The 25,424-nt window shown below is 48.3% G+C and overlaps 1 protein-coding gene across 1 annotated transcript in view; it reads right to left on the reverse strand.

Annotated features, from left to right (window-relative positions):
- CPED1 (cadherin like and PC-esterase domain containing 1) overlaps positions 1-25,424 on the reverse strand; it is a 349,963-nt gene that overhangs the window by 251,730 nt on the left and 72,809 nt on the right. The window contains exon 2 of the mRNA XM_086967003.1: positions 7,528-7,717. Coding sequence (XP_086823129.1) covers positions 7,528-7,717 — 190 coding nt within the window. The remainder of the gene's footprint in view (positions 1-7,527; positions 7,718-25,424) is intronic.

The raw sequence follows: 25,424 nt of genomic DNA on the forward strand, positions 1-25,424 counted from the left end.
TGTTACTGCAATAAAAAAAACATTAGAAAATCCAGAACAGATTTAACAAGCTGTTTCTTCACAGCTCGCAGAATTAAGGCATTGGACGAAGTCTAAATAGACACAAGTATTCCTTAAAGCCACATCAGATTCCTGCGATAACAATCTCGAGGAAAACAGTGCCAAGAAGAAATGCATCTGTCTTTTTCTATATATCAAGCACAGAAACCAAGCTTGTGCACCATACCTGAAGAGGCTCAAAAACATAAATCAAATCCTGCTCCCATACTAAGAAGGCCTCTCTTTCAGGAAGGTCCATAAATGAAGAGAGGCGGCGTAGAATTTTCCCATCTACTCCGGCGGGAAATGAAAGCGTCTGCACTTACACAACAAAAAAAAAGGCTTCTTCGTCACAAATCCAGCGGGAAGCAAGCGTCCGCGTAATCGGCTCGAACATCGGGGAACGTATACTGACTCCACCAGCGGGAAGGAAAGCGTTGTCACTCACCCAACAAAAACAGCTTCTTCGTCACAAATCCAGCGGGAAGAAAAGCGTCCGCAAATACGGAGGGGAAACCAAAGTGATTGACAAGCACTCTCCTATCGTAGAAGAGGTGCTTATATGGAGGATTTCCGGAGCCTGCTACAGCTTTCGTCAGGCCCGGCTCCTGCCGGTTCCCGCTGTCTTCTTGGAGTTGTAGTACAGTGGCTACTGGACTTTATACACCAATGCCCATGCACACAGGAGGATTTGGTTAGGGTGAAGTGTACAGGGATGTGTGTTCTACGACCCAGAATTGCTACATCTAAGCTACGGATGGTCATGATTTCATGAGAAATAAAAAACATTTAAAAAAGAAAGCAGAGCAATATAGTGTGTTCCAGGCGTGTGAATCACGTGGAACCTATAATCCGTCAGCCTTTCAATATGGAGGGGCATCTTAAGTGTAGACTTCCAAAAGACAGTGGGCCATATTTATGAAGAAATGACGCAGCACAGCAAATCAAGTTGTTGTGCTGCGTGACAGGGAAAGGACAGGAATGAGCTGTATATAACACGATACTACACATTCCTGCCTCTTCCCGGCGCTGGCGCACAATGTGCAGCCTAGCGCCAACACAGGTACTCTTCCATCATGGTGCAAGGGTGCCTGCGTTGTAAGCAGGATTGCTTTTGTGCAGGAAGGGGTACCAACCTGCCCAAAATATTCCTCTGAGGCATTTTTCTCTTTCGATGTGTCATGCAGCACGCAGAACACATAGAAAAAGGAAAAAAGGAGTAGAAATTAGAATATTTCTCCTCATTACGCCTCCCCTAGGCAGGGGTAGCATTTTGGACTATTACCAGCAATGGTAAAGCTCGGAATGCGTAAAAATCCATGGGTTTTGCGTGAACACCCACACATCACCCATGGAATGCCTCCCCGGGGCAGAGTAACTCTGGATTTGTCAAGCCACTCAGGGCCACACAAGGTGGCCTTGCGTGGTTTGATAAATCGCATCGCGAGGGTTGCACCGGTTTTACACCCCATTGAGTTGTGCAAAAGTGATGCAACCCCTTGATAAATATAGCCCTGTGTTCTGTCATTTCGCCCATACTGTACATCAATCCCAATTCGCAAACTCATTTTTGTGCCAAATTGAGATTGCCTGCCAGAGAAGATCGAGGGCTTTTTTTTTTTTATCAAACTGTGAACTTTTTAAGGGGCAGATAGTGTTTTCATTTGCTCTGCACACATTCTTTATTTTTATATCTGCAACGCCCAGTTTGAATTATTTTTTTTTTAACAGACGCGCAAGGGAATTTTAAACAAGGGATATTGTGAAATAACACATTTCCCTGATTAAAAAAAAAATTCTTTCTCCCAGAGGAAAAAGTTTTCCACCGAGTTTTGGAAACTCTTTGGAGGCCCATCTGAGCTGGGATGTTTAGCTATTCCTTAGCTGATATAAAATGTAATGTTTAAATAAACAAACTGATTTATTTCCGAAATGTGAGCAACGTTTTATTGCAGAAAAAGTTCCAGCAAAGAATAACTGAAGGAAGATTTTCCTCAAAAATGTCATTTCTTCATGCAGATGGCTTGTGGCCAGCATAAACATATTCACCTTAGAAACAGACATTCTATAGTAGACACAGAGGCATAATAACACACATTTTAATCTTAGAAGGAAGAATTGATCAGAAGCTGTCAGTCTATCTAGCTCAGAGCCAGCCATGACATGAGGACAGATCTAAAAACCTTGGCTCCCTCCACCAAACCTGCTGTCAAGGATTCCCCGTTCACCCCTAGGTTTATCCGGATGAGTGATGTGCAGGTCTCAAGCCTTGATCCTTACCAGATATTACTTTGTGTGCGGAGAATAGGTCCAGCTATGTTACTAACTAGGCCCGTTGTCCCACATGGAGACACAGAAAAGGCCGCCAGCGCGGGGTTCAAGAGAGGCCAATGTTCAGAGGACTCTCCTGGACCAAGCAAGAGAGCCCTAGGATAGGCCAGGTCAAGAAAGTGGAACAGGCTAATCATGCTCCCCCTTCCCAAACAGCCAGTGGATCTCTCATGGCTGGTCCATGCCTGCAGATTCGGTAGCCGCCAATGCACAGTAAAAAAGACCCATGTTATATATGAAAATCAAGGAAGAACGCAAGGCCTCTGGGGAACAGGCCGGCCAATTCCAGCCCACCAACCAAGCACCAGGAGATCATGGCAGACAGTCACTCTGATGAAACAAACTTAGAGAGTAAAGTAGACCAGGCTTATGCAGCTCTTGCCCTCCCAGCAACTAACTGGTCTCCACAAGTTTGGCTCCTACCTGCTGAATGGCAGGCAGCAAGGCTCTGAGAGAGTGAGAACGAAGGCACTGATGAGTAGCATGAATAAAAGAGCAGAGCCGGAAAAAACTTGTGGGTTGAGACCAGGTGACCTTCTCTGCTCTCATAGCAGCCCTTGTAGATCTGGGCTCCTCTGCTCCTTAGAACCAATCAGTTCAGTGTGGTAGAGAAAATCAACCCACATCCTGCCCTTTCAGCAAATGATTGGCCCCCTAAAGGCAGCCCTACTCCCTGCAGCGGGATAGTCATTCCAGTACAGGGGAATAAGAGGTTACTCATGAAGAGCGCAAGTGATGGCATCTGCTCAGTGGCTCTTGCTGCTAGAGTCTCTCATCCGCCTCTGAACTTCTTCAGCTAGAATGGTGGCTACAGGGTCCCCGAGTCCACCAGAAATAGAATGAGTTTGATGGAGACGTCAATCTTGCTTTTCCCTGCCAGTCACGGACAGGTCCTCCCTTTAAGAATTCCAACAAGATTTCTCAGTGAACTACGGTCCTTGCTGGGCACTCTGATTTGGGGAGGCAAAAGACATAGACTGGTGATGGGGAAAATCATCCAACTACTTGATTTGGGAGGGATGGCTTCTCCTCATTATGAAAGTTATCATCTCACTGCGCAGTTGCGGTGGCTTATATGCTGGATATGGGAGGCTGCATCTGTGGAGAATGTAGAGGTACGGTGTTATATTGGGCAGCACGCAGCACTGGAACTATTGTGGGGCGAGTGCCGCTATTCTCTGAGTGCCCAAGGACTCTTCATACAGTTAGTGATTGCTGGAAAAATGTCTGAAGCAAGTGAGTATTAAAATACTGAACTCTCCTGAGATACTCTTGTGGCCTCTTTTGGAGTCAAAAACAAATGCTTTTCCATGTGATTGGAGAGTATGGCTGGAGGTCAGAATTTAAATGATTGGAAAGTTGTATAGAGAATGTGTCTTGTCCTCCATTGAGGATTTATGAGCAGATATGCCAGCTCCCTTTTAGTGGGGCTAAATCAGGCCGAAATCACCCGCCTGCAGCGCGTACAGAATGCAGCGGCTAGAGCTGTTGTGGGCTTACCTAGATTCTGTCCCACAACCAATACTCTGCGCACCCTGCATTGGCTACCGATTGTGCGAAGGATCCAGTTCAAGGTTCTCTGTGTAGCCTATAAGATTCTCAAGGGATCCCCTGCCTTGATTCTTTCTAACCTCCTGTCCCGTTATGTCCCGGTCCGTGCCTTAAGATTTTCGGACCTAGAACTTGCGGTCGTCCCCCGTTTCAAGCGCTGCTGGGCTGGCGGCCGCTCATTTCAAGTACGCGCCGCGGTTCTGTGGAACTCCCTTCCCCTTGAAATCCGTGCCCTCAGGGATTTGCTCTCTTTTCGTCGAGCTGTTAAAACTCTTTTGTTTCCTTAGATCTTTTCTTTTACTCTTTCCAGTTGTGTTGTGTTGCTACCTTGTCGGGCGCCAGGACGCTCCTTTGCTGGAGCATCTGTGCACGTAATAAATGATTTTAACATAACATAACATAACATATGGGTTTGGAGGTTGGCTGGTTTCTTATGTTTGAAGCACTGGTAATTCGGCGAAAGACACTTGAAGCATGAGGAGCTGTGATCCGCCGAGAAATGATGCTTTAATGTTGCTGTTGACCCTTGGGGATGGTAAAAAGACAGGCACTGTGCATGGCACTCACCCTGTTTTTGTATTCTAGCCTCAATAAATTAAAGCAACAATGGGAGACTACTCTTAATCTGGAAAGAAGGAACCAACAACTTAAATCTACATCAGACTTATTTAGCCCCGGCTAGGTTTGCAAGAATCTTCCCAGGAGCTTCAGATCATTGTCAGAGATGCAGCTCTCCCAGGGCTGACGTCTTCCACATGGTGTAGAAGTGTAGAGTGATAACTCAATGCTGGAGTCAAGTTCTTACAATACTTAATGACCTGAAGGGTACAATTTTGAAGAAATCCCCTAAACTTTGCTTGCTGGGATGACTGACTTAAAATAAATTTCAATTTTAGACAGTTATGTAATGTATGCAGTCTGCATTACAAAAACAGGAGCCTCGCACTAACTGCGAGCTGCCCACAGATCCAGAGCCCCACACGCCTTCGGCCGCTTTGATCAATTCAGGCGTGGCCCATGCCTCAACGTCATTGACTGTGCGCTCCTCCTTCAGTACTGCCTGACATCGACAACCCTGTCCTGATGACGATCCCGACTCACGGGGATCGAAACGCCGTCTACATCACAGCGCAATATTAGGGTGCTCATTTACGTTTTGTGCTCCTATAAAACTGTTTATTCCACGATTTAAGTGAATTTAACTTAACCCTGCGGAGCCATCACTGTATTATTTTCTTGTCACTTTGCGCCGTTCACGCTGTTCACCTTTAGCACTTGCGTCTTCACTTTCCACCAAGTGTATATATTCTTCACTCACCAAGTGCACTCGGGTTGTCACATGATTTCCTCTGTAAAGTGCTGTTTAACTGTATTACCATGTGTAACACCCCTCTTTTACTTTGGTGAATAACAAACTTTTAAATCATATGAGCCTCCTTGTCTCCTGTTTTTGTAATGCAGACTGCATACATTACATAACTGTCTAAAATTGAAACCTGTTGGGAAATGTTATTGTTCTAACTTCACACCCATCCCGACGTGGTCTATGGGTTTACTCCTGTTTTTCCTATACATGACTTAAAATAAAGGCACCAAACAAATGTGTATATTTATAGATCTGGCCCTGGTGCTGGCAAAGTGTAAAATTGCAATGCATTGGATGGCTGTGATGGCCCCGGCGATTCCGGCTTGGTTGCACAATATGCGCATATGGACTGGGGCAGAGATTGCGGCAATCCTCGTGCAGCTAAGAATTCTGGGTAAGCCCATACCGCATGAGGATTCGGTGATCTTGACTAAACCTGAAGCCAACTCTGACGAGATGCCACCATGAAGGATATGTAAAAGTATTACACATAAGCTAAGGAAGGAATTTCTGCCCTGTTTTAAGGAGTAGCAGGTATCCATTGCGCTGACAGATGTTTGGAAAATGTGTCTGGAAAATTCTAAATGGGGATGTGCACAGAAATATAACCATATGTGATTTCCAATTTTTACCTGAAACTGTCTCTGATGTGGTGTTATTGCAATAAGTGATGTAGAAATGTCTTTCTCCCTCCAAGACTTGGCACTTGTTAGAATCCGTTTTGTTTTTTTCCTCAGGTTCCTGTTTAATTTTAATTTTACTACTATGGAAACAAGTTATATTTATTGTTACGTGCAATCTCAGATGTGGATTATTATGCAAATATCATGTATAAGGTACTGTTAGAAAATACACAAGTTTGTTTATCTGAAGTCAATGATATTTCACCATTCTTTACGAATCCTGCTACCTCCTATTCCAATGTAAAGTCCAATTGTTTGCTTTTTCTTTTCCTCTTTTTTATAAAGAACTATTTAAAGCAATGCAAACCACTGTAAATTAGTACATTATTTCAATTGCGCAAAGTAAATCATATTTATTTGTTGGTTTTTGGAGTTTCTATTATTGGCGTGTTCGTGTGCCACCACATCGTTGCTGCCAACCAGTCATCTAGGATTCCCCATCCAAAATCATCTAGCTATTTAAAAAAAAAAACACTGTAAAGTTCTACAGATTTTCAATTTCACTAAGTAAATAAGCCTTAGTGGTTTTGTATTTGTCTGATTTGTTGGTTTTTTGCAGGTTTCACCACTGGCTTGTTCAAGAGCCACCACATCGCTGGTGCCAACCAGATGCCTAAGACTATCCATCCAAAATCATCTAGCAGTCCACGCGGCAAGAATAAATATTAGCTGGCGACATATTATTCCCTTCTTAAACCTCCTTTCTCTGGAACCTGCTTTCTTCATTGTTCAGTTTGGAAGACATTTTCCAGGAATTCACTCAATAGGTTCCTCTTCTGAAGGTATTTTACATATCCCTCTACTGATAATCAGATACTGGTCAATTCAGTGCTTGATTTGTTGTGGTGGGTGCAGGTGCTGAGCAACGGCACTCATTTCAGGAGACCAGGACTTATGTATTTTATCAACAGACTTTCACCCAGAGTAAGAGAGGGAAATATAGAAAGAGAAAGATAGGAAATAGTGGAAATGGAGAAAAAGGGATGAAGCAAGAGTCAGATAAAGGGACAGAAAGTGCTGGGTGCTGCAATAAAGAGGTATGAGGTGGAATCAAGATTAGGCATTGATTATTTAACTTATCTTGCTGTTGAGCATTCTACTCCCTTTTCGTAAAATTGCTCTTCAAGGACCAGATTCACAAAGGGCCTCCGCACTTAGGGTAGAGACTCGCAGTCGCGGGGGAGTCTGTCCACTTGGGGCGGAGGCCCCGAAGTCGCGGGGAGTCTGCACAATTGAAGTGGATTCTGTCAAATGAGAATTCTCATTGCAGAGATTCCACCTCAAGTGCAGAGACTTCCCCACGACTGCAGGGCCGCCGCCACAAGTGCGGAGGGCCTTTGTGAATCGGGTCCGGAGTGTTCTGAAGCATCAGCCGGGCTGCCCCAGCACCATAAAACAACAATAAAATAAAACAAAAAAATATACCGGGGGAGACATAAGTGCAGTTCTGATTTATTGTGACTACAAGTTTGTCGAAGTCCTACTTAACTTCCTCTAGGCTTGTTTATACACTCTGATACAAACATTGTGTACACAACAGCATCTGCCGGTTCTTACCTTGGTGCTGCTTCTTAAGTTGAAGGTTGTTGATGAAGTCATTTTCTTCTGGCTGCAAGGTAGCATAGCCCATCTTCCTGAGGATGTGTTTATAGAGCTTCAGTGCTTTAAGGCCAATAAAAGGGGACGCAGACAATTTTCCACTTTCCACACTGTGTTCATCAAGATACCTCAAAATGGCGTCCTCCAACTAGGAAAGAGCAATGACGGTAAATGAGTGTCAAGGCATGAGATGGATGGATTTTCGACAGCATAGTGGAGTACTTTACTATCACCATACCAAGGGTACTTCACCTGCCGAATGTAGACATGTCCGAAGGCCCATGAGACATCTCTTGCAGTGGCAGGAACCGCGTCACATCGATTCCAGCCAGTAGAAGGCAAACCTTCAATTCTTTTTTATTTTCAAAAACAAAATCGCGAAGTTTCTTTTTGAAAATAAAAAAACTATTATTCCCTCACCATGGGAGGAGGGTCATTTTTAGGTTTTCTTATCCCCTTACTGGCAGGTTTTACCTAGTGTTGACAGACGGTGAAACTGGCCATTTGACCGCCCACACTACATCGGGCAGGCAGTCATATGGCCAAACCTCAGACAGCACTTACTCTGTCAGACCATCAGTGGTGTAATCCAGGGGCGGAGACGGAGTAGTATCTGCCACTCACATACTTCAGTCCAGCCCAACACTGATTGAGGCGGCAGAGCTACAGTTTGGCGGAAAGGATATTCCACCGGTTTTAGTGATGGGGTACCCCCTCCACCAAACTCTAGATCAGGCCCATAGTGTCATGTCTCTAAACATATACAATGAATAGCTATCAATTCAACATAAATGAGCACTTTTTAACAAAGAGGGTGCATGGTGTCATGTGTGTGTAGCAAGCACTCCCAAGTCATGCACCCCCAGTAATAGAAAAGTGTTATTCGCCTCACAGAAGGTCACCTGTAAGAGGAACTGTGAAGAGACAAGCACGAAGCATTGGTGCGACTGTGGCTCTGTGGCTGTATGTGGGAGCCCGCTCTGATCCTACAGAAGGATCCTCAAGGCCCCACTGAGGTGAGTGCATTCCCCTAACTCTATTGCGAAGGAGTGTGGACACACACAACACAATCTTACTTTAGATGAGATCCACACCTCCCTAGTGAAGGGTGCCCTACATGAGTTTCCCTCCCAATTTGGACTCCAGCTGGCTCTTTCAGCTCTCGTGCCCACCTCCAGTGCTTAATTTGTAAATAAATAAATGCAGGGGCTTCACAGCTTTCCTTCAAAATCCACCACCGCTTGCTGATTCCACCTCATGCATCTTTCTTCATTCACTCTACACCTTTTTAGGTCGAGCCTATCCCATTGCACAGGAATGGATAGGGGAGAATTTTAGGGTTGTATCAGGAAAGCTAAACCAGCCGGCGGATTTCCACGATTGCATGTGGTCTCGTGAACGCGCTCCCATCCGCCTGCTGGTTTAGCTTTCCTGATGCTCTCCACATCAAAGCAATCAGCCTCCCTCCGACAGGCTTCCCCATTGTGCGCCGTGCGCGATGGCCTCACTTCTCCTCCCCCCTAATTGTTCTCACTTTCCCAGCCGCCAGGCCGTGAGCTACTTCAAAGCAATCCGCTCCGCCCCCTGCTGCACCCCATATGGTTTTGTTGTTGAAGTGCCTCGCCTCCCTCAGAGCGCACACCGCCACTGCAACAGTAGTCCGCCTTACTACTTCGGCACCGGCCTTTCCAATAATGCTTTTTGTTCCTTTTCACCCCCCACTTCTCGTTTTCTGTTTCTTCCTTTTTCTTTCCTTCATCTCCCTTTACTTATAATGGTCACTTATCACTTTAACAACAACGTAGCAGTAAACGCAGCCCAACACCAAGGTAATGAGCGTGCTGCGCTCCCTGACTATCTCCGGCGAAAATGTCCCTACGAGATCTAAACACACCTCTTAATTTTTGATATCCCACTATTCAAATGCAAAGCACCTCAAAGAGATCTAGTTTACACAACCGCACACTATGCAACTTTTCACTAGCACGTTCCTGAAAGCAGGCAGCTGTATACACAAAACATTGCCCAAGACCTTATCAATGGAGGCGGATCGTCATGCCCATGGAGCCTTCCGTTTTCTAGTCGGCTAACACACCACAGAATCGAAATAATTTCAAGCTCGGTCTTTAATCTCGAAAATCACGGACATATTATGTGCATGTCTCCGCGTACGTGTGTACAGGCGCATCAAGTGTGCGTGCGCTTGCTTGCGCAATTCCTGTAGGCATTTGTCTATGCAACAAGTTGAGGTACGTGCGCAATGTTTACGATTACAAACAAAAAGACTGTACCTATGCGTGTCCCTGCACGGTGTGGGTGTGCAGTATAAGAGCTCCCCGAGCGCATGTTGGGAACGCCTGTGCAATAGGTGCGTGTCCCCTCCTCAGTATTGTATGAGCAATGGCTGTTCGAGGTATGTACACAATGCAAGTGTTCTTGGTGAGAACTACGTTTCTGGGACTGTCTGCTGGGCATGTTGTGTGGCTATGCGATGTATGTGCAGAGAGATGTGTGGGCCCGATGCACGTTGATGATTTTAAAATGGCAGAACCTCGCCCCCACCCCTCCCCCCACACACAACACTCTCCCTTTCCCCGGTCTCTACCTCCATGGTCTTTCAGCAAGACTGTGTTGGGCTGGCCGCTTCAAATTCACGGAAGAGGGTGGGGAGGCATCACAGGCAGGTGAGATAAAGCCAAGCAGGGGCAGAGTAACAACTTTCCTCAGCATACCACGACTTTAGTCTCTGCATACACCGTTCAGCTTTGCGGGCTCTGTTTTGTAGTGCTGAGTTCAAAGGGCACAACGTTTTTTCCATGCAGTAACTATCAGATAATGGCCAGATGCGATAATAACAGCCGGTGTTTACTCAACATTTGCAGTGAGCGCACCGCCTGTAAATGACTGCCTTGAGGGATATTACTACTGCTCAGCAGGAAGCTCGCATATCAAGCTGCAAGAAGAGGATTGCTATAATCACCGTGACCCCATCAACATTGTAGCTGGTTTAGTTTTTGCTCTTTTTAGACCAAGGTACAATGTTACGCGTACTTTTTTTTTTCTTTTCACTTTCATGGAACTTGTCGGCGCTGGCAGTGGGGGAGAAGTAATCTTAGCTCCACCTAAATCCGTTTTGCAAAGCCCCTCCTCTCCTGAGCACCTCAGAAGGGTGTGAGTGAGGCATTTTGTTCCTTCAACATCAAAAGAACAAGGGGGAGGGATGAAGGGAAGGCGCCCTTGAGTCACAGATGTGGCCTTGTCAACCGCCTGTTCCAAGCTATCTTTTAATTACTTGCTTCTAGAAAGTTATTCCATGTGCATTTTTGTAAGGTCCCCCGGACTCGCAACAGGCTCTTGATTACAAAGTAATTAATCAACGTTATTTCTCTAAAATGTGATCATTTTGAACCGTGATCCTGCCAATCACAAACGGTAAGGTGCGTCAGCATGTTCACGACAACGCAGCTTCCGTCTAACTTTGACAAGTGTGAGATCGACTTTGTTTTCATGCTGAGCGATCTTTTTTTCCTGCTCTTGCTTTGGTGATCTTGTCGACTCTCTAAATGGGGTGCAATTTTAAGGCTGCTAGAACCCTTTGTTGAGGTCATTTTTATTTAAATTGGGGAAGCGGCTGGTTTTTACCTTCGTAAATAGAGGCAGCACGTTCCTGCTCATTAGGTGAGAATGTTATTGGGGTTTGATTGCCCATAAGAAATGTGGCTGTAACATACAGAAAGCGGTTGGTTTTAAATAACTAAGGCCAGGATACAAACTAATATACTTCCCTGCTCTTACAGCAGATATTGGTCGCTTAGGATATTGCCACAGCTGTCTATTTTGATAGCCGAGATTTATTGCGCCACATAAGGTATGTTTATTCATATGTGCTAATATGCCCTTGTTTTTAAAACATGTTATAGTGCATTGTGCACTTGGTGGTGGTGATCAAGTCTTATATTCTTTACACATATTGATTTGAGCATGCAGATTGTGCAACGCGTCGTTTTTCTTCCTTTACTTTTACTTTTTCTCACTATTTAATCACATCTTTGGGTCCACCAAAGCACCACCACAGCATCACTCAGCACCACCACAGCATCACTCTGCACCACCACATTATCACTCTGCACCACCACATTATCACTCAGCACCACCACAGCACCACTCAGTACCACCACAGCATCACTCAGCACCACCACATTATCACTCAGCACCACCACATTATCACTCAGCACCACCACAGCACCACTCAGCACCACCACAGCATCACTCAGCACCACCACAGCTTCACTCAGCACCACAACAGCATCACTCAGCAGCAGCACAGCATCACTCAGCACCACCACAGCACCACCACAACACCACCACAGCACCACTCAGCACCACCACAGCACCACTCAGCACCACCACAGCACCACTCAGCACCACCACAGCACCTCTCAGCACCACCACAGCACCACTCAGCACGACTCAGCACCACCACAGCACCAACACAGCACTACCACAGCACCACTCAGCACCACCACAGCACCACTCAGCACCACCACAGCATCAATCAGCACCACCACAGCACCACTCTGCACCACCACAGCACCACTCAGCACCACAGCATCACTCAGTGCCACAGCATCACTCAGCAACACCACAGCACCACTCAGCACCACCACAGCACCACTCAGCACCACCACATTATCACTCAGCACCACTGAGCACCACCACAGCATCACTCAGCACCACCACAGCACCACTCAGCACCACCACACTATCACTCAGCACCACCACATTATCAATCAGCACCACTCAGCACCACCACAGCATCACTCATCACCACCACAGCATCACTCAGCACCACCACAGCACCACTCAGCACCACCACATTATCACTCAGCACCACCACAGCACCACTCAGCACCACCACAGCACCACTCAGCACCACCACAGCACCACTCAGCACCACCACAGCATCACTCAGCACCACCACAGCATCACTCATCACCACAGCATCACTCAGCACCACGACAGCACCACCACATTTTCACTCAGCACCACCACATTATCACTCAGCACCACCACACTATCACTCAACACCACCACATTATCACTCAGCACCACTAAGCACCACCACAGCATCACTCAGCACCACCACAGCACCACCACAACACCACTCAGCACCACCACATTATCACTCAGCACCAACACAGCACCACTCAGCACCACCACAGCCCTACTCAGGACCACCACAACACCACTCAGCAGCACCACAGCATCACTCAGCACCACCACAGCATCCCTCAGCACCACCACAGCATCACTCAGCACCACCACAGCATCACTCAGCACCACAGCATCACTCAGCACCACCACAGCACCACTCAGCACCACCACATTATCACTCAGCACCACTCAGCACCACCACAGCATTACTCAGCACCACCACAGCATCACTCAGCACCACAGCATCACTCAGCACCACCACAGCACCACTCAGCACCACCACATTATCACTCAGCACCACTCAGCACCACCACATTATCACTCAGCACCACTCAGCACCACCACAGCATCAATCAGCACCACCACAGCACCACTCAGCACCACCACAGCACCACTCAGCACCACAGCATCACTCAGTGCCACAGCATCACTCAGCAACACCACAGCACCACTCAGCAGCACCACTCAGCACCACCACATTATCACTCAGCACCACTGAGCACCACCACAGCATCACTCAGCACCACCACAGCACCACTCAGCACCACCACACTATCACTCAGCACCACCACATTATCAATCAGCACCACTCAGCACCACCACAGCATCACTCAGCACCGCCACAGCATCACTCAGCACCACCACAGCACCACTCAGCACCACCACATTATCACTCAGCACCACCACAGCACCACTCAGCACCACCACAGCACCACTCAGCACCACCACAGCACCACTCAGCACCACCACAGCATCACTCAGCACCACCACAGCATCACTCATTACCACAGCATCACTCAGCACCACGACAGCACCACCACATTTTCACTCAGCACCACCACATTATCACTCAGCACCACCACACTATCACTCAACACCACCACATTATCACTCAGCACCACTAAGCACCACCACAGCATCACTCAGCACCACCACAGCACCACTCAGCACCACCACAACACCACTCAGCACCACCACATTATCACTCAGCACCAACACAGCACCACTCAGCACCACCACAGCACCACTCGGCACCACCACAACACCACTCAGCAGCACCACAGCATCACTCAGCACCACCAATGCATCCCTCAGCACTGCCACAGCATCACTCAGCACCACCACAGCATCACCCAGCACCACAGCATCACTCAGCACCACCACAGCATCACTCAGCACCACAGCATCACTCAGCACCACCACAGCACCACTCAGCACCACCACATTATCACTCAGCACCACCACATTATCACTCAGCACCAACACAGCACCACTAAGCACCACCACAGCACCACTCAGCACTACCACAGCACCACTCAGCACCACCACAGCATCACTCAGCACCACCACATTTTCACTCAGCACCACCACATTATCACTCAGCACCACCACACTATCACTCAACACCACCACATTATCACTCAGCACCACTAAGCACCACCACAGCATCACTCAGCACCACCACAGCACCACTCAGCACCACCACAACACCACTCAGCACCACCACATTATCACTCAGCACCAACACAGCACCACTCAGCACCACCACAGCACCACTCGGCACCACCACAACACCACTCAGCAGCACCACAGCATCACTCAGCACCACCAATGCATCCCTCAGCACTGCCACAGCATCACTCAGCACCACCACAGCATCACCCAGCACCACAGCATCACTCAGCACCACCACAGCATCACTCAGCACCACAGCATCACTCAGCACCACCACAGCACCACTCAGCACCACCACATTATCACTCAGCACCACTCAGCACCACCACATTATCACTCAGCACCAACACAGCACCACTAAGCACCACCACAGCACCACTCAGCACTACCACAGCACCACTCAGCACCACCACAGCATCACTCAGCACCACCACAACATCACTCAGCACCACCACAGCATCACTCAGCACCACAGCATCACTCAGCAGCACCACAGCACCACTCAGCACCACCACATTATCACTCAGCACCACCACATTATCACTCAGCACCACTCAGTACCACCACAGCATCACTCAGCACCACCACAGCACCACTTAGCACCACCACATTATCACTCAGCACCACCACATTATCACTCAGCACCACTCAGCACCACCCCAGCATCACTCAGCACCACCACAGCATCACTCAGCACCACCACAGCACCACTCAGCACCATCACAGCACCACTCAGCACCACCACATTATCACTCAGCACCAACACAGCACCACTCAGCACCACCACAGCACCACTCAGCACCACCACAGCATCACTCAGCACCACCACAGCATCACTCAGCACCACCACAGCATCACTCAGCACCACAGCATCACTCAGCACCACCACAGCACCACTCAGCACCACCACATTATCCCTCAGCACCACCACATTATCACTCAGCACCAATCAGCACCACCCCAGCATCACTCAGCACCACCACAGCATCACTCAGCAGGAATCAGGCTGCAGACGGCAAATGGTTGGGATAAGGAAATGCCAAATTTCTAAAAGTGTAATTTTCAGAATTGTGACTGAAAATCCAACTTTACCAATAAAGAAGGTTTTAGATTACAATTCTTTAAATACCAAACTTGCCATTCCTACCTGCTCCCTATTGAAAGTTAGCACTTAATTAAATGTATTAAGGTAAGCCAATGTTATCCTAAGGACATGTAAAACATAAAAAATACATGTCCAGCTTTTTAAATACAATGCACCCTGTCCTCTCAGCTGTTTAGGGGCTACCCCGACTTATATGCATTAAAAAGGAATGTTTAGGCCTGGCAAAAGTTTTATTTTGCCAGGTCGAAATGGCAATTTACAACTGCACACACAGGCTGCAATGGCAGGTCAGAGACATGTTTAGAAGGTTACATAAGTGGGTGGCACAGTGAGTGCTGCAAGCTCATTGGTAGCATTTAGTTTACAGGCCCAGGGCACATGTAGTCCCACTTTACTAGGGATTTACAAGTAAATTAAATATGCCAATTGTGTGAAAGCCATGTTTACCATGTGTAAAGGAGAAAGCACAAGCACCTCAGCACTAATTAGAAGTAGTAAAGGGCCAGAGTCATAAGAGCCAACAAAAATGGGTTCAGAGGGGGCGTGGCCGAGCGCGAGGCGAAATGGCTGCCTAGTTTGTGAGCTCTGCTCGCCACGACACTAATCCTGATTTCATCCTGCCTTCCCCCGCTTGCACAAGCTCGGGACTCACCTGCTGAGGTGTCGGAAGAAGTGGTGCCTGACCGGCTGTTGCTCCGGAGCTTGGACGTGCCCGGCAACCCTCCCGTTTTGCTCCTTCTGCCTGGACCGCGACTGAGTCCGCCCGCTGGCCGAGGGGCCGGAGGTTGGTGACGGCTGCCAACGACACTCGAGGATGCGGCTTTGCAGGCCAGGTCGTCCGAGGCTGGGAACTACTGGCGGCAGCATCGGAACCTCTCAGACGGCCGAGGTTGACGAGCGATGCCCGGGATGCGGCCGCGCGCCTGAAAGACTCCACGCCACCGGCCAGTAAGACTGCTCCTTTGTTCTCGGGGCAGCTTTGTTTGGGCTGGCTGGACGGGCGGGTGGTCGCCATTTTGGACCGGGTGTGAAGCACCGAGCGTACGGGGTAAGCATGGGCGGAAAATCCGTTTCGCTCGCGGATTTTGCGGATTTTCGGTAAATTCGCAATCCGCGAGATTCGCGAATCTCCCGCAAAATCCGCAAATCCGCGAGCAGCGGATTTTGCTCGCACTGTTCGCACTGTTCGCATGAGTTCGTGGCTTCCCAGTACAACTTCGCGCCCCGCGAATAAGTGCAAAATTGCAGAAATACGATCTTAGCAAAACTGAAACTACTTACTAGGTTCAAAAGTTCAGGCTCATCATTAGTAGCCATTTCCTGTAGTGCTTCCTGAGGGGCCCCTCCAGAGTTCAGTTGCCAGTTGCAACTATTATGTGACCCTGCTCTGAACCTCAGAATAGTTACACATATGCCACAAAGGTCCTGAATTACAGCTAAGGGAGACAAACAGGAGCCAGGCTGGAAGTTCAAATCCATTAATCAGCCCCTAATTCATTATTGTCAGTTGGGGCAGGGCAGGTGTTGTAACTAATTTTGCAACAATGAAAGCACTTAGCAAGTGCAAAAGATCACTAATCAGGAAGCACTAAGGAAGCAGGTGCCAGCTAAAAAAATATTCTGTGACACATTAATCAGCCCCAAATTAATTCAGGTCACTTGAGGCAGGGAAGGTGTGCTTGCGTTGCCACAATAATGTACACTGACTGGACAACCAGAGGGTGCTGTGATGAAACAGAGGGTGGCATGGGTGGGCCAGAGGGTGGCATGAGTAGTCAGAGAGTGGCAGTGGTGACAGAGAGTGGCAGTGATGAAGAAGAGTGTCCCAAACAGGCTGGACACGTAGAAACAACAAGTTCGCGAAACTTGCGACCCGACAGGTAAGTTCGCAATTTGCGACATTGTACAAAACGCTCGCGAACTGGCAGAAACCCGCGCAAACACACAAAAAAAAAAATTCGCGAGAATTCGCGGATTTTGCGGATTGCGAGTTCGCAAATCCGCAAAATTCGCGAACGCGAGATTCGCAAAATTCGCCCATGCTTAGTACGGGGACATACCTGTGCTTCCGCGGACCCCAGTGCCCTGCAGGTCGGTGATTTTGGATATTGCTGGCGGGTCTGTCCCTGGTAACATTAATATCAGCAACATAGTGCGACTGATGCCCGTGCCTTCTCTCGAGTGCCCACAGGCTATAGTGGCAATGGCGGATTGTTCGCAACAGTTTACTGTGGAGCTGGTCCCCCCCTTTTTTTGGTGGCATTCTTACTGCTCTCTGGCCAGTTAAGACGGTGGGGACTGCTGGGGCCGGTTGGGGAGGAAACTACTCTGAATGCGAGGGAGTTTATGCCGGCCGAACGCGATGGAACCCACGGTTCTGGACCTCATTGTTGCCTTGGGCACTCTCCATCTTGCCTGGGTAAGGGAAGCCAGGGACCTCGGACGGAAATTGGACGCCATCCTCACTCCATTGCTGGATGATGGCCTCGAAGAGCTGGAAGAGTGTGCTGTTGGTAGTGGTTCTCCACCGCCACCGGATGAAGCTGCTGTGTGCCTATCGCTGGCTCCGCGGGGGGCCCTGCCTGGTGTTGTATATGACTCTGAATCGATTGCCTTCGTGCGTGGGGCATTGGGGCCTGGAACTGGACTGCGGGCGGATTGTTTCCTGGGCATTGCTCCTTTGTCCATCCATCCTACGTTGCCTTTGGCGTGTTGCGATATGGGAGATTGGCCAGGTCCCCTGCTGTTGCGTCTACACTGCTGGAAATGTTGCTTACTTGGCCCATTGTTGCTGGGGTCTCTCATGGTGTTGGTTCTACTTTGTCTCACTGGTCACTTTGATTGCCCGAAGTGGTACTGCATTCCTCACTATCAGTGGCCACGGATTGATGGCAGGGTCAAAATGGGCCAGGGGTGAACTCTTCTTCCTTGCTTTGAGGGACGGATGCCCGGTCAATCATTGGATGAGAACGTATCTTTGAACTGTACTACGATGCCACTACTGTTTGTTGACTTGTTGATCTATTTGTGGCTGCCCTGAGCTACTGGATGTGAGTGGGGGGAGGGCGGGGGTTTGGAATTATTGTCTTTCCCCCCGCTTTTTCCCTTTCATTGGGATATTTCTGGGGTGTCGGGCACGTTAGTTGAGGGGTGGGCCATAGCCTCTTTGACGTGCGGGTGGGGTGGTTGGAGGGGGGGGCTCTTGGGTTCATCTGTTCTTTTCTCTATGACCTTTCTTGTTTCTGTTTTTCTCTCTAAATTTCGGGTATTCATTTTGAGGGCGACAGGCACGCTGCTAGGGGGGGGTAGGCCGTAGCCTCTGCAGGGGTGCAGGGTGGGGGGTTGGGGGTTGGGGTTCTTGTTTTGTTTTCCCTAAGTTACTATGGGCCTTTTTCTTTTCTTCCTTTCTCATGTGTTTCTTTCTTTCCTTTTCTTTTCTCTAATTCTTTTGGATCGTTATGCTGGGTCGGTTGGGTGCCTCTTGCTGTTTTCCGCTTCTTGCGGTTCTGTGGGAGGTGTCGGGGTTGCTTTATGTACCTGGGATGGGCGATGACTGGTATGTAGCCTGTATGGTTTATGCTTCACCCATTGATAGTCTTTAGCACCGGTACTCTGAAAATGCTAGCTGTTCAATTGCTATGTTGCACGCGTCGCCCACTCGGTACTCCTTAGCTAGACTGTGCGGCATTTGATCCTTTATATTCTATAATATTTAAAATGAACCTTAATTCCTCCTGACACTCGGTGGTTGCTCTGGTTCTAGTGCTGCTTGCTATGCTTGATATTTTTATGATGTGCTACCGAGTAACCGTACATTTGCTGTTGTGCTCTATATCATAGCCGAGGCCGGCCAGGTGGTTGTAGGCCCGTAACTGTTTGCTGGCACTGCACAATAAAGGTTTTCAAAAAACAAAAAAAAAATGGGTTCAGAAAACAGGAGGGTGAAGGAAAAACATTTGGGGAAGACTCTGCAGAGAAGGCTAGGTCCAAAGGTGGAGCTTGAAAAATTACCCTTGAATGCCTCCATTTAATGTACTCAATTGAGTACAGAATCAGTGGATTTTCAGCTTATTGGCATGCATGGTGAAAGGTCCAAAAACCAATAGGAAATGCAGATGGGGGAAATTTATGTGAAATGTAAAAAAAAGAATGGGGGAGGCCAGATTAGTAGCATACATTGTGAACTGTACCAAGAACAGGGACACCATGTTGGTGACATACACACTGGAATGCCCATGAACCATGAGGTGAGAACAAACTGGTGACATAGATGGCAGTCGCAGTCGGCATTAATCGCGGGTGGGGGGGTCACGCAGAGGGGTCGTGTGGGGAGGGGGGTAATACATTTGAAAAACTTACCTTTTGCCAGGCCCCGCAGTTTCCTGCTCACCTGCTCTCCTGCCTCCAGCAGGAACCGAACAAAGGCAGCACCCTCCCCTCCCCTAAACCAATCACAATACTGCAATGGCAACGTTGTGATTGGTCGGGATGCTGACCAGCCAGGCGCCTATGGGGAGGCCATTTTCTCCATGTAGGCTGCATGCAGTCTACATGGAGAAAAGACAGAGTGTGCATGACTGGTTTGGTCGGCCCCAGAGGACGATCAAACATTCAGCACACTCAACAGTGGTCAAGCCACTCCTCCCATGCCCTAGACCAGACCCACTCACCCCCAACCAAACCCTTCTGCTTTCTCGCAGTACGAGAAGCATAATCATAAAATGGTAGTTTTACTAATTTATGTTTCTGCTTCTCGCACTGCGAGAAGGCAGTGGGGCGACGCTCCTCCACATTAATGAAATAGCCGCCCCTGATAGATGGTGAAATGTCCAAACACCCTTGTGAAGGCCAGACTAGTGGCATACATGGTAAAATGGCCCTAAAGCATGAGTGAGAGCAGACATGTAGCACATACATCGTGAAATGCTCCAAGAGCATGAAGAGAGACTGATGGCATACAAGCTGAAGTTCCCCTAGAACATGGGGGAGGCAGACTGGTGGCATACCTTGTAAGATGTTGAAGGGGCTCACAGGAAGCCTGATTGGTGTCTTAAATGTTAAAACATCCAAAGAACGCAGGGGAGGCTGTACTTGTGACTGGTGACAAACCTCGTTCAATGTCCAAAGAGCTTAAAGAAAGCCAGATTCGTGGCACACATGATGAAATATCCAAATAACAGGGGAAGGTTGTACCAGTGCCATACTTAGTGGAATGTCCAAAGAGCTCTGAGGAAGCCAGGTTGGTGGCATGAATAATAAAATACCCAAAGAACACATGGAAAGTTGTACTATTAGCATACATTGTGTAATGTACAAAGAGCGAAGAAGAGTTCAGTCTGGTGTCATACCTTGAGAAATATTCAAAGAGCACAGAGAGCAAGACCTGTGCATTTATAATGAATGTGCAAGCCAGACTGGCATACAGAGTGAACAGTCCAAATAGCACGTGGGGACCACATTAGTTGTACATATTTTGAAGAGCAGAGGGGAGGCCAAACTGAGGGCATACATTATTAAATTGCCAAAGAATGGGAAAGGCCAGCCTGGAGGTATACATGGCTGAATGTACAAAAAACTATTGGAGCAGACAGATTAGTGGCACACGTGATGTAATGTGGAAGGATAATGAGGCAAAGCAGACAGGTGGTATATATGGTTGAATGCCCATACAACATGGTGGAGGCCAACTCCAACATGGTATAACTTCCATACACATAGTTCATAGATTGTTCTCGAAAAGTCAACATCAGAAACTCTCTCCCTCCCTTATTTCCTCCACCTGTGGTTATGGCAAGGCTCCACTATCTTCAATCTGTACATGGAACCGCTTAGGACCCGATTACGAGTTTGGCTGTGTGGGGGCAGGGCGACACCTCCGCGCTGCTCCCACACCACCAAACTCATGTGTGCACTGCCCGCCAGATTATTACTTTTACAGTCACTGGTGGGCGGCTCTTTGGCGGTCCCAAGGCACGGCCTATGAAATAGGCACCACAATGGGAAGATCAAAGGCAGTACTTCCATGGCATATATTTATATTTGTATATTTAATGTATTTCTAAAGCGCAAAACAATCGCTCCGGAAGCAGCATCTTGGCGCTAATTAAACAGTGAGCAAGAGGATGAATGACAGAGATCCTAACGGCAGCTAAGCACTGCGAAAGGTAAAACAGAGCAGGCTATATAAGGGACATTACATAGTCGTCAGAAAGAGAATAAATCCATGTTTTGAGTTGTTTTCTAAATTGGTTTTCTTGAGTTAGAATTCTAAAATGATTGGGAATAGAGTTTCAAGCTTTACCAGATAGGAAGGATAAAGACTTGCCTCCTTTCGTCTTAAGTTTAAATTTTGACAGCTTGATTAGATTCTGACCTGAGGATCGTAAGGTCCTCACAGGACTGTAGTGTGGAAATATGGCATGGACTCCTGCAGTCCATGCTGAGCAGGAACTGGGGTGCAAGCACACAGGGGAGCACAACATGTGGCCCCCTGCATGCATTCCATGGCCCTGAGGCAACAGGGGGCCCTGCAGTGACCCCTTTGTTTCCTCTCCGCCACTGTTTTCATGGAGTAGGAACTGCCCTTAAAACCGTGGCAGAGAGGAAACTCGTAATATGCTTGGCGGGACCACAACATATTATGGTCTCAAGCCAGCAACGCCAATGCCAGGGATCTCTGATAACTGGAGATTGCGGGGGTGCAATGGCGGTCTGACCACTCAAGTTATAATAAGGAAGACGGACCGCTGGTGCCTGCTCCATCATCACAGCTACTGTGGCCTATAGGACCACTGTAGTCCTCATCAGGCCCGAGGTGCCTGTATAAAAGACCAAGTGTCCTCCCTGATGACATCACAAACTGTTACATTAATATTTGAATGATGGAACAGCAACTCCAAGTAGATTCCTGTGACATTCGATAAGACTCCTCAACCCGCCACCCAGCACTAGGCAGCTCTACAGTCTCACTAACATCCAGTTGGTGCTAAATTTGAGCCGGTGGTTGCCAGTTGGGGGCCTTGACACCTATTTTTGAGGGCCAGCACTTATTTTGGTGGCTGGTACTTATTTCCAAAAGTCAGAAAATTACTGACTGGAAAGATGGTGGGATTAAAAGATGGCAAAACTGTCACAAAGGGAGTGGGGGAAACGGCAAGAGCAAGAAAAATGGTCAGGGAGTGCCTGGTAGTGGATTAAAAGACTACCAGCCTTGGTAATCAGCAAGCAGATGTTTAATTGCACCGGCCGCAGGTTGCTGAGAGGAGCTTCGGCACCGGCATAAATTAAGCACTGCACCCAGTGGAATCATTCCCTGACAGGGTTCCTTAGGTGATCCTCCCAACATTTCAGAGCTGCTTCTAGTGACTACTGCTTTGACATGTTCCTTTTAAAATGAATAAGAAACAACCATAATACATCCCCTTTTCCCCGATAAAATTGACAGACAAAAAACGCAAGACAATAAGGAAAATTAGAATAAAAGGTCAAAGAAAGAAAACGCAGGAGAAAGCCAAAATGATAACGTAGGTTAGAAGAATACACATGCAGGTTTAGAGAGACATCATAAACTATGCAAAATTCCTGCACCAAAATAATAATTTTTTTAAAACATATTTCATAACTCTTCCACCATATTTGTCTCTTCACCTGTCTGTGACAAACATTACATACAATTGAGAAGGAATATCCATGAGAGATAAGATTCAGCATTGCCCTTAGCATTGTTCCATCTCACATGTCTGGACACGCTCCATACATAACCGCCCTGTATCTTGTACTACAACATTCTTCCTCATCTCACAAATGGAGTGAGGCCCTAGGGATTTGTATTTTCCTTGTCTCGCCATACCAGAATTCCTTACCAATACAACATATGTGCCTATGCTTCACACAAATCTTAGCACCATAACATTGATTGTATTTCCTCTGCTACTCTTCCCTCCTTAGAAGAAGCATCATTTCTCTACATCAGAACTTCTCTTTTCAGGCACTCTTTACCACCAAGTCAGGCAGGGTTCCACTTTGTATTGCCAATCCTTCTCTTCAGGTATTGCCACGTTTTCTGAAATACTCAGAATACGGCCTGAACTTTGGGATCTCTACACCCACTGGTAGCACAGACTTGGTCAATCCTACCAACAGTAGACAGACAACCCAGTGGTTTGTAACTCAGAACCTCCTGCGCATTGCATGTGGAAGGTACGTGTTGGGAAACGATCAGTCCTGCGGGACTCACAGGCGTGCTTGTGGATAGTAGGTTCCAAACCTCTTCTCACCATGAATACACACACTCAAGAATGCACACTAGGAACATACTTTCATGAATTTTATTCAGGTTAAACTCCTATCCTAGTGTAAATAATGTGCATAATTGCTACAATAAAATAAACAAAATGGTGGCAATAATAGCAGCAAGGAAACAGAATAATAGGAAAACTGCAACATTGTAATAATATTTTAGAGCATCTCTGCAACCCCTCATCCTCGCCTCTAACCAAGCCAATCTCAGCACCAAAAGAAGCCTCTTTGAGTTTCTTAGGTGGCCTTGCCTTTCACCTGCATACCGTAGTGGAACAGGAGAGTTTCTGTTCAATATGAAGACAGATGTTCTCTCTCAATCAATCAAACAAGAGTATTTGTAAAGCTCGCTACTCACCCGCTAGGGTCTCAAGGCGCTGGGGGGGGGCTGCTACTGCTCGAAAAGCCAGGTCTTGAGTTGCTTCCTGAAGGAGAGATGGTCCTGGGTGAGTCGTAGGTGGGTAGGGAGGGTTTTCTAGGTCTTGGCCGCCAGGTAGGTGAAGGATCTTCCTCCGGTGGTGGTTCTGCGGATCTGTGGGACGGTGGCGAGGGCCAGGCTGGCGGAGCGGAGCTGGCGGGTTGGCGTGTAGAACGTGAGGCGGTTGTTGAGTTATTCGGGGCCCAAGTCGTGGAGAGCCTTGTGTGCATGGGTGAGGAGTCTGAATGTGATCCTTTTGCTGACGGGGAGCCAGTGCAGGTCCCTCGGGTGGGTGGAGATGTGGCTATGTTGGGGGATGTCCAAGACGAGTCGTGCTGAGGCGTTCTGGATGCGCTGGAGTCTTTTCTGTATTTTGGCGGTGGTCCCAGCGTAGAGGGCGTCCCGTAGTCCAGACGGCTGGTGACGAGGGCCTGGGTGACCATTTTCCAGGTTCCAGTGGGGATCCAGCGGAAGATCTTACGGAGCATGCGGAGAGTGTTGAAGCAGGAGGAGGTAACGGCGTTAACTTGCTTGGCCATCGTGAGGGAGGAGTCAAGGATGAAGCCCAGGTTGCGTGCATGGTCCGTGGGCTTGGGTGGGGGGCCCAGAGCAGGGGGCCACCAGGAGTCATCTAATGGAGGATGAGGACTTCGGTCTTGTCTGAGTTCAGTTTCAGGCGGCTGAGCTTCATCCAGTCTGCGATGTCTTTCATTCCGTCCTGGAAGCTGGCTCTGGCGGAGGTAGGGTCGTTGGTGAGGGAGAGGATCAGTTAGGTATCGTCGGCGTAGAAGATGATGTTAAGGTTGTGCTTGCGTACGATGGCTGCGAGGGGGCTCATGTAGACATTGAAGAGGGTGGGGCTGAGCGAGGAGCCTTGAGGTACGCCGCAGATGATCTTGGTGGCTTCTGCGAGGAAGGGCGGGAGACGGACTCTTTGGGTTCTGTCAGAGAGGAAGGAGGTGATCCATTCCAGGGCCTTTTCTTGGATCCCGGCGTGGCGGAGGCGGGTTGTCAGGGTGCGGTGGCAGACCGTGTCGAACGCAGCCGAAAGGTCGAGCAGGATGAGGGCGGCGGTTTCTCCGTTGTCCAGCAGGGTCCGGATGTCGTCGGTGACCGCAATGAGGGCGGTCTCGGTGCTGTGGTTCGCTCGGAATCCAGACTGCGATGGGTCGTGGGAGCCGTTCCTCTCCAGGAAGGCAGTCAGCTGTTTGTTGACGGTTTTCTCGATGACTTTTGCAGGGAAGGGGAGGAGCAAGATGGGGCGGAAGTTCTTGAGGTCTGAGGGGTTTGCGGTGGGTTTCTTCAGGAGGGCACTGATCTCTGCGTGCTTCCAGCTCTCCGGGGAGGTGGCGGATATGAAGGAGT

This window comes from Lissotriton vulgaris, chromosome 1_1 (assembly GCF_964263255.1).
Source record: "Lissotriton vulgaris chromosome 1_1, aLisVul1.2, whole genome shotgun sequence".
In the NCBI taxonomy this organism is placed as follows: domain Eukaryota; kingdom Metazoa; phylum Chordata; class Amphibia; order Caudata; family Salamandridae; genus Lissotriton; species Lissotriton vulgaris.